The 15156-nt window shown below is 43.2% G+C and overlaps 1 protein-coding gene across 3 annotated transcripts in view; it reads left to right on the top strand.

The window, feature by feature from the left end:
* The window catches only part of SUGP1 (SURP and G-patch domain containing 1), a 31340-nt gene that overhangs the window by 11723 nt on the left and 4461 nt on the right, over positions 1–15156 (top strand). For all 3 annotated transcript variants that reach the window (XM_087893874.1, XM_087893873.1, XM_087893879.1), the window contains exons 5-13: positions 126–249; positions 499–605; positions 2243–2366; positions 3737–4116; positions 6420–6526; positions 7200–7377; positions 9250–9356; positions 11085–11230; positions 13656–13785. In XM_087893874.1, the coding sequence (XP_087750000.1) occupies positions 126–249; positions 499–605; positions 2243–2366; positions 3737–4116; positions 6420–6526; positions 7200–7377; positions 9250–9356; positions 11085–11230; positions 13656–13785 (1403 nt within the window). The remainder of the gene's footprint in view (positions 1–125; positions 250–498; positions 606–2242; positions 2367–3736; positions 4117–6419; positions 6527–7199; positions 7378–9249; positions 9357–11084; positions 11231–13655; positions 13786–15156) is intronic.

Genomic DNA, 15156 nt, shown 5'->3' with positions numbered 1-15156 from the left:
TCCATCATTTCCTCCTCTTCTCATTCCCCACCCTGCCTTCTCCCTGCCAACTCATGGCTCTTAGAGGTAATGTGCCTGTTGGGTGTGTGAGTAGAGAGCCCCCTGTACTGACAGCCTGCTTAAAGTTTGCCCCCCAGAGGACATCCGGACCCGCCGAATCGTTGAGAAGCTGGCCAGGGTGGTGGCCGAAGGGGGCCCAGAAATGGAGAAGGTCGCGCTGGAAGACTGCAAGGATAACCCAGTATTTGCGTATGTTGTTTCCTGTTTCTCCACGTGCAGAGTTCCCTTGATAGGGATCGGGTCCATATTCATCACCGAAAGCTCTAAGCTTCTGGTGTTTTTCCCTCTCAGTGGTTCCATCCAGGGGACCTTCCTTCTCCACCCAGGGCATATCCAGGGCCCCTTACTACTTCGGGGAGCTGGAGATATATTGATCCGCATCCCCCTGTTCCCATCCTAAAAGCAGCCTTAAACACATCCTTTCTTGCTTGCTTTTAGGTTCCTACATGATAAGAACAGCCCAGAATTTCTCTACTACAGAAAGAAACTGGCCGAGATGTGGAAGAAGGGCCAAGATGTAGAGGAGACCACCCCTTCTCAGAAAGGTGAGACTAAGTTTCACAGCTTCTTAGGTCGTTAGCTTCACTTTACAGCAGGGTTTCCCAATCTTGGCAACTTAAGGAGGTGTAGACTTCAACTTCCAGAATTCCCCAGCCAGCATCGCTATCTGAGGAGTTCTGGCAGTTGAAGTCCACATGTCTTAAATTTGCCAAAGTTGAGAAACCCTGGCTTACAGTGTTGTGATCAGCTAGTCAGCTTAGATTAGGTAGTTAAAATGAATGTGATAGAGTTAACGAGATTGGATGCATTTTAATTGGTTCCCCAATTAAGCATAACTTTCCAGTATAATTCTGGGTTCAATTACAGTCGTAAGTTGAGGACTACCTATACTTAAATTATACCAGTTGTATTTTAAAGTTTTCTTATTGTTAGCTAAAGAAGAATTCTGTTATGCAACATTCATATTTTGCTTTTCCTGGTAGATTTATTACTACAGTTAGAAAAATGGAAATCTATGTTTTATGCTTAAAGTGCACAGACTTTTAACTTATTACATTACCACCCTGGTGCATCCCTTAATATGTCCTGTGCACAATTCAGACCATTAAAGGAGTAGTCATTGCAAGGGAAAATGAGGATCTAGAGCAGGGGTCGGCAACCTTAAACACTCAAAGAGCCATTTGGACCCGTTACCCACAGAAAAGAAAACACCGGGAGCCACAAAACCCTTTTGACATCTAAAATGAAGATAACACTGCATATATCGTTTTTTACCTTTATGCTATGTATAAAAAAACAATAGTGTGTTGCATTTGTGAAATCAGTGAACTGCTACAGAGAAAACAAATTTTTATTTCTCCGTGCAACAAAAACATTTTGAACTCCGAAAAAAAAAGTTGGGTCGAAAAGCTCAATAAATCGTGTGCTGGCAGGTGTTGCACATTGGCGGTTGTGACTCATTTTGAGCAACAGGGAGCCGCAGCAGAGGGATGAAAGAGCCACAGGCGGCTCCAGAGCCGCGGGTTGCAGACCCCTGATCTAGATTGAATGAAGTAATATCTTTCCAAGCATTGCACCTTCAAAATGTTGAAAGCTGTTGTTTTATCAAATTAATTCAGGGGGGAGGTGTTGATAATTTTTGAATGACCATTAAATTGGAGAGTATCTTGTCATAACGATTTGTGCTGTTTCTGTAACCCTGATGCCATTCATCAGGATAGATTAATCCTTTGCACTGAGGTTTCATTAGAGCAGTGTTCTCAATCTTGGCACCATTAAGATACGTGGACTTCAACTCCCAGAATTTCTCAGCCAGCCACGCTGGTTAAAGATGCCAAGATTGAGAAATAATGTACTAGAGTATCATTCTTAGCCTTTGTGGCTATTTAAGGACCTGCTTGAGAAGCATTTCCTTGGTTTAGCAATGTAAAGGAAAACCTCCAGATCACTGCCACACTTCCAGGCTAGCCTTCTCCCAGTCTTTTTTAGAGCAATGTCATAGGCTAGTTCATTTTTTTTTCTAACTTGCATTTATAAAAATAAAAAAAAAGAGGGAACAAAGCAAACATTTCAACCATCCTCTTCCCACTTATTCCAACCCTTTGGGATCCTTAAAGCCAGATTAATCTTGTGACTGTTGGGTGTGTGAGTTGGGGACACCGTACTGACAGCCTGCTTAAAGTTTCACCCCCAGAGGATGAGGAGACCAAGGACTGTGCTGAGAAGCTGGCTCGGTTTGTGGCCGACGGGGGCCCTGTGGTGGAAATGGTTGCCCTGAAAAACCACCGAGAGAATCAGTCATTCAGGTAAAGGGTGCTGGTGAGAAGGGAGACCCTGGCAGTGATGCCAGCTTTTCAGATTCCCAAATGATTTTTAAATGCTGAAAATCTCACAGAATTTTTTTGATGATCTGTCTCAGGACTGGAGCTTTCTTCTTCGCTGGTTTCAGGGTATGTGGCGCAAAAAAAAGAATCAGTTCCTGTCCCTCCCACCCATTTGACCAAGGAAATCTTGGTTTGATTCAAACTGGAACATCCAAACCCATCTTTCTCTGTTTTTATGTGTTCTTAGATGGGTAAATGATTTAAACTTGGATTTCAAGCCTGAGCTTGATTTTGTATCCCGGTGTGTCATCTTAGTTTAAATCTGAGGCGATAATGATTTGATCAACTTTCTGTGGAGAATATGCGAGTTACTGAAAACAAAGTCAAGCCATAAACCTGTTTTCTGTGGGAAACGCATACTCCTATTGCAGTTGTGTTTATCTTCTAAGACGTTTCAGATTTGAATTCGGAAAGAGTGTGGAGGTGGGGCTGTATGTATGTATTGGCAATTCCTGTTATGGAAATAGAAATACACCTCTGGGTCCACAAAAGCTAGCAGCCCTTTTCATCAAGGGAGAGAGATAGTCATGCCCTCCTGAAAATAGCTGATAAGCTGTTGGGTTTATTTTCTCTGTAAATGACAGCTTGCTGGATTTATTGTCTCTGTGTCAGACCTGCCTCAGCTTGATCCTCTAAGTAAGAACGGTCCTTAACTCCATTTGTTGAGAAAGGTATAGTTTACTAGAAGTCAAGTGAATTACAGTAAGGCAAAGCCAGAACTGAAAATTGTGCACCAAAATCCCCAAGTCTTAACTTTCCCCTTCCTTAGTTGCCTCCCATTACCGGCCCCCCATGTCCAGTCAAATTCAAAAAAGATGTTTTTAGAACAGGCACTTCAAGCATAGGTTTGGTATGCAGCTTGATCCTCTAAATAAGAACGACCCTTAACTCCATCTGCTGCGAAAGGTATAGTTTACTATAAGTCAAGTGAATTACAGTAGTGCATAGCCAGAACTGAAAATCCAAAATCCAAAACCCTCAAGTCTAATTCTCCCCTCCCTTAGTTGCCTCCCATTACTGCCCCCCCCCATGTCCACTAAAATTCAAACGATGTTTTTAGAACAGGCATTTCAGGCGTAGGTTTGTTATGCAGCTGTGTCCTGTTAATTTTGAAGCTCATCTCTGGGAGATACAGTAAACTTTAGTTTCCCTTGAAGCATCCCCCATCCCATCCAAACCGCCCCCCCAACCCCCGCCGCCCCAAGGTTCATGGCAACTGATACTGAATGGTAGCAAAGTGCAAGCATGAGGTGGCAGCTGACACTCTTTGTTTGTTTTGTGTACGCTTGCAGATTTTTGTACGAGCCCAACAGCTCAGGATACAAGTATTACCAGCAGAAGCTGGAGGAATTCCGGAAAGCAAACAGTAACATCGAGGGCATGCCGCCAATATCAGAAGCCAGCCTGAAGCGCAAGGCCTCTTCTGAGGGGGGACCTTCCTCTTCCTCTTCCATTTCTTCTTCCTCCTCTTCCTCCTCCTCCCTCTCCTCCTCCTCGTCTTCCTCCTCCTCCTCAACAGCAGCACCCACGGTTTCTCTGCCGAAGCAGGCAGCCGCATCCAGTGCGAAGAAAAAGCGGAAAAGCCGGTGGGGCCCAGAGGAGGAGAAGGTGGATTTGCCTCCTCCAGAGCTCTCTCAGCAGACGCAGGAACCGTCGCCAACACCATTGTCTGGTTAGCTCTTGTTGTGTTTTAAAGCCAATGCAGAGCTGGGGCTTTGTGGGGGGGCTGTTGGGTTGTGAGTTTTCTCACCCACCCAGCCAGTTTTGTTTCAAGCAGAGGGTAGTGCTAGAGAAGCAGGTTCATTTCACCGGCCCCTTTACGACCGGTCACTTACTGACCATTCAGAGTTACGAAAGGCCTACAGGCCATGTGTGACTTACGACTTACAAACTGAGTTCGAAATTTCTGTCACCAAGTGAGACAGTCGGGAAATGATTTTTGCCCCATTTTATCACCTTCCTTGCCACAGTTGTTAAGTGAATGACAGCAGTTGTTACGTTAATAACACGATTATTAAGTGAATCTGCCTCCTCCCCCACCACCCCAATTGACTTTGCTTGTCAAAAGGTTGCCAAAAGGGATCACATGATGCCGGGTCACAGCAATCGTCATAAATGTGAGTCAGTTGCCAGGCATCTGAATTTTGATCATGACACACACGCACGCACAAACGCCATGACCATGGGGATGCTGTAGTGGTCACAAGTGTGAAAAATGATCGTAAGTCCTTTTTTTCAGTGGCATTGTAACATTGAATGGTCGCTAAATGAACTGTTGTAAGTCGAGGACTGCCTGTACCTTGAGGCAACTTACAACCCAGATCTGAAGTTCTGATGGTTGGCGGGGGCACCCCCATGGTCATGTGACCAAACTTTTTTTTTTTTAATTGAAAAAGTTTTCAATTACAAATTTTTTTCTCCCTTTTTACCCCCCCTCCTCCCTAACCCCCCCTCACCACCAAACTTTGAGTACTGGGCAGCGTGAGCTCATTTACGGCCATTTGCAGAATCCTGTAGGCATATTTTGCCCCAAAAATGGGCACTTCCACTTTTCAGTGAAATCATGCCCATAGCAAACCATAGCATCCATTGCAAAGAAAGATTACGTGAATGAAAGATGTTGAGACTCTAGAAAGGGTGCAGAGAAGAGCAACAAAGATGATTAGGGGATTGGAGGCTAAAACATATGAAGAACGGTTGCAGGAACTGGGTATGTCTAGTTGAATGAAAAGAAGGACCTGGGGGGACATGATAGCAGTCTTCCAATATCTCAGGGGCTTCCACAAAGAAGAGGGAGTCAAGCTATTCTCCAAAGCACCTGAGGGCAGGACAAGAAGCAATGGACGGAAACTAATCAAGGAGAGAAGCAACTTAGAACTAAGGAGAAATTTCCTGACAGTTAGAACAATTAATCAGTGGAGCAACTTGCCTGCAGAAGTTGTGAATGCTCCAACACTGGAAGTTTTTAAGAAAACATTGGACAACCATTTGTCTGAAGTGGTGTAGGGTTTCCTGCCTAAGCAGGGGGTTGGACTAGACTCTGTTATTCTATTCTATTCAACTGACCTGTTTTTACAACCTCATGACTTATGGCCATTATGGGGAGGCTCTATTAGAACAATAGCACTTAGACTTATATACTGCTTCTCAGTGCTTTACAGCCCTCTCTACGCGGTTTACAGAGTCAGCATAATGTCCCCAACAATCTGAGTCCTCGTTATAGTCATAAGTTGAGGACTGCCTGCAATGGGATCTTCGCATCTGCTCCAGTGATGCTTTTTTAAGCCCCACCATAGCCATGCCCCATGCTGTTACGAGCCTTAGCCTCAGAGCTATTGAGTTTAATTCTCTCTATGGAGAGGGTTAACCTTGCCAAGGCATTCTGAGACTAAATATGCCACTTGGCTGGGGAAAAATGGTACGTTGTTCTATATGCAAACGTATCTTTCACAAACAAAACCACATACATATCTTCCTAGAAATAGGTCACTCAGTGGGTTCAGTAGAACTTGCTTTGAGTTGGGCATGTCCAATGTTTTATTCTTCCAGAAAGCTATGCCAATTGCCTCTTTAGGGAAAACAGGAGAACTTAACTTGATTCTCATGAACACACCTTGTCAGTGGCGGCTATGTGCCACATTCAAGAACAATCAAAGAAGGAATAGAACTGTTTTTCAAGAATCTCGAGGCTAAAATGCTGCTTGATGCACCTGGATCAGAGATACTAGCCTACCTTAGAGCAGGGGTCTCCAACCTTGGCAACTTTAAGATTTATGGACTTCAACTCCCAGAATTCCTCAGCCAGCAAAGCAAAGCTGGCTGAGGAATTCTGGGAGTTGAAGTCCACAAGTCATAAAGTTGCCAAGGTTGGAGACCCCTGCCCTAGAGGATAGGGTGGTTTTAAGCAACAATAGTTGGGGAGAGGGGTCCAGTCGAGGAGCAAGTTAATTCTTCTAATCCTCGTTTCTTCTCCAGTCCAGGACCTCAAGGGACTTGGCTACGAGAAGGGGAAGCCAGTTGGATTGGTGGGTGTGACAGAGCTGTCAGATGCGCAGAAGAAGCAGCTGAAGGAGCAGCAAGAGGTAAATTAAGGTCACATTGTTCTTGTGTGTGCTTGTTGGGGCCACTGCATTCTTTAGCTTTTGTGTCTCTGCTGCCGCCATCCAGTTTTCTGTGTATTGGTCTAGTGGTGAGGACACAGACTCGAAGCTGGTGCCACCTTAGCCATAAAAGTCAGCCGGGTGACTTTGGGCCAGTCACTCTCTCTCAGCCCAACTCGCCTCACAGGGTTGCTGTGGGGAAAGTAAGAAGCGGAAGGTGTGTTGGATATATTCACTGCCTTCAGTTATAGGAAAAATAATAAAAGTGGGATTAAGATAGAGAGAGATGAGAGAGAGAGGGAGAGAGAGAGATAAATAGAGACAGACAGACAGACAGACAGACAGATAGATATCGATACAGATAGAGATAGAGATAAAGAGATAGAGATAGTATAGACTAGAGGATGACCTTTGGAGGACAGGAAGAGAATCCATTACCAAAGCATCAATCAAATAAACTAGGTTTGAGCCCAGATCAAGGAAGTGGTTTATCAAAATGCCTCAGAAAGCCCCCCCCTTACAAATATTCTCCTTACGATCTATGTTATCTATCACTTCGTTGTTTGTATGTACACCGAGAGCTTATGCACCAGAAACAAATTCCTTGTGTGTCCAATTACACTTGGCCAATAAAGAATTCTACTCTACCCTACAGATGCAGCAAATGTACGACATGATCATGAAGCACAAACAGGCCATGCAGGAGATGCAGATCATGTGGGAGAAGACGATCAAAGATCACCAGTCCGGCTACGACAGCGATGAGGAAATCGACAATGAGCTGGGCACGTGGGAGCACCAGCTGAGGCGCATGGAGATGGACAAGACACGTGGTTAGTACTTAGAGGGGGGAGACGGGGAAGACTTCGTATCCACCTTGATCTGGACAATACAGGTAGTCCTTGATTTACAACCAGAATTGAGCCTGGAAGTACGGACATTAGTCGTGCTAGTTGCTGTTTGGGTCACTATGTGACCGTGCCTTACATTACGACTTGTTTTGTGGCAGTTGTTAAGCGAATCCATTGTCTTCAATAGATGGGGATACCAGGTATTCATCTGGCTAGCGTCCTTAGTCTGGTCAGCTACAGCACATTAGTTTGCTGGTTTTGAGCGCGCACTGTTTTTTATCCCCTGGTTGGGGATATAAAAAAGGTTCTAAAGCACAGCTAATTGTTGGCGAGAGAAGCAATGAGAAAAGCAGGTGAAGCGCGGAAGATCGCTTCACTCGCTAGCGCCTCATTAGGGCTGAAAAAAAGCTTCGAAAAAGCTAGATTCGGAGTATAAGACACCCAAATATTCAGCCTCTTTTAGGGGGTGGAAAAGTGCGTCTTATACTCCGAAAAATACGGTAGATGAGCCTCATAATCATTTTCAACCCTTACATTTTATGAATTTTCCCAAGGCTTAAACTCTTTATTACTGTTAACAAAGCTTCCTGTAAAGCTTCTATCTCTTTAGCAGAGGTCCCCTCAAGCCCCAGGCCTGGCCTGTTAGGAACTGGATTGCACAGCTGGAGGTGAGCAGCAGGCGAGATAAACTGCACATGTGCAGGATCTAGATTGTGCACTCCTCTTCCACGGTCCGTGGAAAAATTGTGTTCCACAAAACCCGTCCCTGGGCCAAAAAGGTTGGGGATCACTGGTCTATAGTAATCTAGTGAAAGGGGATTAAAGCTTAATTCACCAGTTTTGACTTTCCCCTCCTCCATGCTGGCTGGGGAATTCTGGGAGTTGGATTTCACCTTTCTTCAAATTTTAGAAGTTTTTTAGAACATGCTTCCTGCCCATCCTTAATTATAAGCCAGGTGCCTGGAGTTATGGATGTTACAAAGGGTCCAACATAAAGTTGCTGATCCCAGCAAATACATGGACTTAGTGTGTAAATGTGGTTCTCAACTTACAACCACAATGGAGCCCAAAATTTATGTTGCTAAGATTTGTTAAGTGAGTTTTGCCCCATTTTACAACTTTTCTCTCCACATATGTTAATTGAATCACTGCAGTTCTTAAATTAGTAACGTTACTGTTAAGTAAATCTGGTTTCCCCGTTGACTTCGCTTGTTCAGAGGTTGCAAAAGTGGATCACATGACTCCAGGACACCTCAGGTCATAAATGAGAGTCAGTTGCCAAGACTCTGAATTTTTATCACAAGACCATAAGGATGCTGCAATGGTCATAAGTGTGAAAAATTGCCATAAGTCACTTTTTTCCAGCATTTTTTAAACTTTGGTCTCTAAATGAACTGTTGTAAATTGAGGACTACATGTATTAACTCTGTACAGGTAGCCCCACAATTTACAAGCACAGTTCATCCACAAATTTCTGTTGCTGAGACAGTTGCCCAAATTTGCGACCTTTCTTGCCACAGTTGCATTGCAGTTGTTAAGTTAGTAACACAGTTGCTAAGTGAATCTGGCTTCCCCATTGATTATGCTTGTCGAAAGATCACAGAAGGGGATCACATGATCCCGGGACAGTGCAAACGTCGTAAATATGAGCCAGTTGCCAAGCACCTGAATTTTGATCATGTGACCATGGGGATGCCGCAACGGTTGTAAGAGTGAAGAACAGTCATAAAAATCACTTTTTTCAGTGCCGTTGTAACTTCGAACGGTCACTGAAGAAATGGCTGTAAGTCAAGGATGTTCTTCAAACAATATCTTGCTGACAAGTAATTCTGTTCCGCCTGGTCTTTTTTTCAGAATGGGCGGAGCAGCTGACTCAAATGGGCCGCGGAAAACATTTCATCGGAGACTTTCTGCCACCTGATGAACTTGAGAAGTTTATGGAAACCTTCAAAGCTCTGAAGGTAAAATGTTTAGTGTCCTTCTCTTTAGGACAGATTATACATATGTAGAGTGGTTGAATGTTTCTGGAGGAGGAAGAGGAGAGGGGAGGAGAAGGAAGAGGATCTGTGTTCCTGTTTGAAAAAAATTGGGCAATACATTGTTGTTGTGAAATTGTGTCCGACCCATCGCGACCCCATGGACAACGTTCCTCCAGGCCTTCCTGTCCTCTACCATCCTCTGGAGTCCATTTAAGCTCACGCCTACTGCTTCAGTGACTCCATTCAGCCACCTCGTTCTCTGTCGTCCCCTTCTTCTTTTTCCCTCCATCTTTCCCAGCATTAGGTTCTTCTCCAGTGAGTCCTTCCTTCTCATTAGGTGGCTAAAGTATTTGAGTTTCATCTTCAGGATCTGGCCTTCTAAAGAGCAGTCAGGGTTGATCTCCTCTAGGACTGACCGGTTTGATCGCCTTGAAGTCCAAGGGCAGGATCTTCTCCAGCACCAATATATTAGATATATATGCAATACATTAGATATGTATTAGATATGCATATGTATTAGAAATGGATTGACATTCAAATCAAAAGAATACCAGTTGCAACTGAAAATATTGGCAGGGCAATTGGAACAGCATTTAAGCCTCAAAGAGGTCCCTTCAAACTTAGAGGTGTTTCAGATTCAGAATGTTTTCTACCTCATGGTTGTGCGTATTCACACCCACAAAGCATGGCCACAAAACTGGGAAAGGAGCAAAGAAGGATATCCTACTACTACAGGCAAGAGCCTGTAGTACAGTGGACTAAAACACTGTTATTAACAACTGCTGTTTGCAATGACTGCAAGTTCCAATCTCACCAGGCTCAAGGTTGACTCAGCCTTCCATCCTTTCAAAGGTAGGTGAAATGAGGACCCAGATTGTGGGGGCAATAAGCTGACTTTGTATAAATATAGAAAAGTATGAAGGCTATTGCTTAACGCATTGTAAGCCGCCCTGAGTTTCCGGAGAAGGGCGGCATATAAATTAAAGCAAAAAAACAACAACAACCCAAAAGTAATCAGAGATTTACTGAGGCACCACCTCTCTAGAGAAATCCTAAACCGTTCAGAGCTTTGCAGTCTGGAATTAATTATTATATAAAAGTATTCCCTGGAGAACACTCTTTTATATTCCTGCTCTAGTAGTAATTGAACTGAAGGATTGTCCAAAAAACCCCAAGATCTAGAAGACCCACTAAAGCAGTGGTTTCCAACTTTTTTTTGGCCAGTGCCTCATCTAAGCATCTCTAAAATCCTGATGCCCCCCTCCCCAACATATAATTCTTACTACTCAAAAAGTGAACTCCTACTCACGTGGAGGAAGCCTAAAAGGCCATTAACTTGGTTTAAATAAGGTTCCAAATTGCCCCCATTAAAAATCAAATTGCCCCCCTGTGGGGCGTAGGTCCCACGTTGGGAACCACTGCACTAAAGGGTCACTGCCTCCAGACAGGTGGCATGGGCATTTGAAAGGGGACTGAAAAAGGTTGTGGAGGATACATCACTTGTCAGCCACAGTGACAGCCTGGAACAGTGTTTCTCAATCTTGACAACTAGAAGAGGTGCGGACTTCAACTCCCAGAATTCTTTGCTGGCTTGGAGGATTCTAGGAATTGAAGTCCACCTCTCTAAATTGTCACAGTTGAGAAACATTGTTCTGAAGCAGATTCTCATGCATGATTTCTTTTTAAACTTACTATTTTCTTCCTCCACAGGAAGGCCGTGAGCCTGACTACTCCGAATACAAAGAATTTAAACTGACTGTGGAAAACATAGGTTACCAGATGCTGATGAAAATGGGCTGGAAGGAAGGTGATGGTCTGGGATCTGACGGTCAGGGTATCAAAGCTCCTGTTAACAAGTAGGTGTCTGATCCTTCTTTTGTTATTTCTTGATTTTTGGGGGGGGGGGATTCCTTCCATTTTCCTCTGCTGAAAAACTCACAGAGCAGCGAACAAGTTAGAAAACTAAACCCAAAATATTTAGAACATCAGTGTAGAAAGAAGATAGTTATAAAATTGATAGAATAAAGTCTACCTTTTATATAACATCACCAGTATGTTCTTTCTGATATGACATACTGGCTTAGCAGTTTGAAGTCCACATTGTTTAGAATAATTTGCTTTTCAGATGTTTGGTTACAGACAGATGAGAATCAGGGATGTTTCAGCAGATATTAGAGAGGAGAAGCTGCAGAGGGAAGACCAAAACAAGCATCTCTTCTTTTTTTTTTCATCCCTGTATTCATGTGGCCAGACTCAATGACATTGTCACAGGGAGGAATGTTGGCTTCCTTCTGTGAACAGACAGGAAGGAGTCAGAGGCCGTGTGCACTGCCATGAGTCTGCCTATCAGTGGTCATTCTAGATCAGGGCTGTCAAATTCCTGGCCCGCGGGCCGGATGCGTCACGTGCTGGCCACGCCCATGCCCAGTTTTGCAAAGGGGTGGGGAAAGTGTCAATACGTCACGTGACACCGCTGTGACGAGGTAAGTTTGACACCCCTGTTCTAGATAATCTGCTTGGAAGGAGTGGAATGGAATTAGAATTTAGAATTTAGAATTTAGAATTTAGAATTTAGAATTTAGAATTTAGAATTTAGAATTTAGAATTTAGAATTTAGAATTTAATTAGAATAGAATAGAATAGAATAGAATAGAATAGAATAGAATAGAATAGAATAGAATAGAGGAGGGGAGAATGAATTAGAATAGAAATAAATAGAATAGAATAGAATAGAATAGAATAGAATAGAATAGAATAGAATAGAATAGAGGGGAGAATGAATTAGAATAGAAAGAATAGAATAGAATAGAATAGAATAGAATAGGGGAGAATAGAATAGAGGAGGGGAGAATGAATTAGAATAGAAATAAATAGAATAGAATAGAAATAAATAGAATAGAATAGAATAGAATAGAATAGAATAGAATAGAATAGAATAGAATAGAATAGAATAGAATATTTATTTATTGGTTCGATTTATATGCCGTCCTTCTCCGGAGACTCAGGGCAGCTTACAATGCATTAAGCAATAGCCTTCATACTTTTGTATATACCTGCTTAATAGGGCTTTTGGGGGGCCCCTAAGCGGTGTTCTTTTTTTTATACAAAGTCAGCTTATTGCCCCCACAAACCGGGTCCTCATTTTATCTACCTCGAAAGGATGGAAGGCTGAGTCAACCTTGAGCCTGGTGAGATTTGAACTTGCAGTAATTGCAGGCAGCTGGTGTTACTTAACAGCGCTTTTAGTCTACTGCGCCACCAAGGCACCAAAAAGAATAGAATAGAATAGAATAGAATAGAATAGAATAGAATAGAATAGAATAGAATAGAATAGAATAGAATAGAATAGAATAGAATGAATTAGATGATAACTTCATTGTCACTTTAAATGTACACTAATCAACATACATTAAAATGAAATTATGTTGCATATAGCTCTCAAAGGGTCACCACCTGCTAACCTGCTGATGACCTGCTAATCCCTTCTCATACCAGAGTCGCTATGAATGCTCTCTTTTTTTTCTTTTTAAAGGGTGAGGGAAGACTGGATCATGATTGGGATGGATCTGGCAGTCATAAGTTTTGGTTTGGTAGCAAGGTGTCCCAGTGTAGGGGAAAAAAATTAAATATATTTGCAGGTAGTCCTTGATTTATGACTGTAATTGAGCCCAGAATAATGGTCAACAAATTGCCTGTCATTAAGTGGGTCACCACACATAGGAACCCAATTTTAGTACCACTGACTTTGCCTTGTCAGGTTGCAAAAGAGGGTCATGTGACCCAAGGATCCTGCAACCGTCATAAATATGAGTCAGTTGCCAAAAGTTTGAATTTTGATACCATAGCGGTATCCCCATGGTCACACAATCAGAATTCAAACTCTTGGCAACTGACTCATATTTATGACGGTTGCAGGATCCCAGGGTCACATGACAGGGCAAAGTCAGTGGGGAAGCCAGGTTCACTTAACAACTGTGTTACTCACTTAACAGCTGCGGTGATTCACTTAACAACTGAGGCAAGAAAGGTTGTAAAACGGAACAAAAGTCCCTTAACAAGCGTCTCGCTTAGCAATGGAAATGTTGGGCTCTGCTGTGGTTGTAAATCAAGGACTACCTGTAATAAGATATAAGGACCCCTACCTTGGAAAGGGGTTGGACTAGAAGGCCTCCGTTGTCCTATGACTCTGTGGTTTTAATCCGCCCTGTTCTAAAAGGTCTGGTCTATGGCAGCTTCCTCATATCCATGCACAAGAAGTAAACGCAGCTCTTTCCTAACCAGGGGGGTGACGGCCGTGGATGGAGCAGGGTTTGGAATCGACCGTCCTGCTGATTTGTCCAAGGATGATGACGAGTACGAAGCCTTTCGGAAGAGGATGATGTTGGCCTACAGATTCCGGCCCAACCCACTGGTGAGAGAAGCCCCACCCCTCGGGGATCCTTTTTCCCATGTCAGAAATTATGCTTATACAATTGATTTATATCCAAAGTAGGTTAGGGATACATTTGAACAGTCTTTTTAAAATAACCTAGCACTTAGACTTATATACCGCTTCACAGTGCTTTTACAGCCCTGTCTAAGCAGTTTACAAAGTCAGCCTACTGCCCCCAACAATCTGGGTCCTCATTTTACCGACCTTGGAAGGCTGAGTCAACCTTGAGCCAATGTCAACCGTCCCATTTGGCGCATTCAACAAAAGAAACTCCCAGCTCTTTAGATTAATCAAGAGAATAGCTTTATTGAAAAATCCATCTAGCCACGGCAAAAGCAAAGTCAGTGCTGGTTTTTCCCATGAAAATCCACATATATAACTCCCCTTTTCCCCTCCGGGCCACCCACAGTTCATAGTTCACCAATTGAGTTCAGTTCTTTTGCTTTGGGAAAAGCTGTCTGCTTCGGTCAAAAGATTCATCACTTGGCCTTGTTAGATAAGGTGTCTCTCCAGCAAGAGACGGATCACTTGCATTCCATAGCCTCCCTCCCCCACCTAGGAATTCACCACCCTCCTCCCGTCACTGATTGGCAGAGCTGCGGATGAAAGCAGGTACAGGCAACTAGGGAGCTGAGTCAGGTTTGACTACTGGTCAGGATCAAACTCCAGGCTGTTGGCAAAGTTAGCCTGCACTACTGCATTCTAACCACTGCACTACCAGGGCAGGCATGAACTTTTAATTTATTTATTTATTTATTTTAATTTGATTTATATGCCGCCCTTCTCCGGAGACTCAGGGCGGCTTACAATGCGTTAAGCAATAGCCTTCATACTTTTGTATATTTATACAAAGTCAGCTTATTGCCCCCACAAACTGGGTCCTCAATTTACCTACCTTAGAAAGGATGGAAGGCTGAGTCAACCTTGAGCCTGGTGAGATTCGAACCAGCAGTAAATTGCAGGCAGCTGTGTTAATAACAGGGTGCATTAAACCACTGTACTACCAAGGCTCCTTTATTTTTATTTATTTATTATTGCGATTTATAAGCCGCCTTTCTCCCTGGGGACTCAAGGCGGCTTACAAAATGACAAATTCCAATACAAATCACAATGAAATAAAATTAAAATCAGCAACCCTATTAAAAACAGTTTAAAATTATGACAGTGTACCCTTAAATGGATCAGTTGAGTTGACGAAAGATTTCGTCAAAATGTCAAAATTTCTTGACATTTTACCCTGAAAGTGCCAGGACGGACTGTTTTCATTGGGATGTCCTGATCTGAGTTGCCTTTGACTGCAAAAAAAAATATTGAAGGAACTATTTGAACGGGTTGTTTGCTTCACTGTAA

This window comes from Pantherophis guttatus, chromosome 1 (assembly GCF_059756535.1).
Source record: "Pantherophis guttatus breed Tessera chromosome 1, ASM5975653v1, whole genome shotgun sequence".
Lineage (NCBI taxonomy): Eukaryota > Metazoa > Chordata > Lepidosauria > Squamata > Colubridae > Pantherophis > Pantherophis guttatus.
Note: the sequence above shows the minus strand (reverse complement) of the source record. Positions and strands in the feature narration are given on the sequence as shown.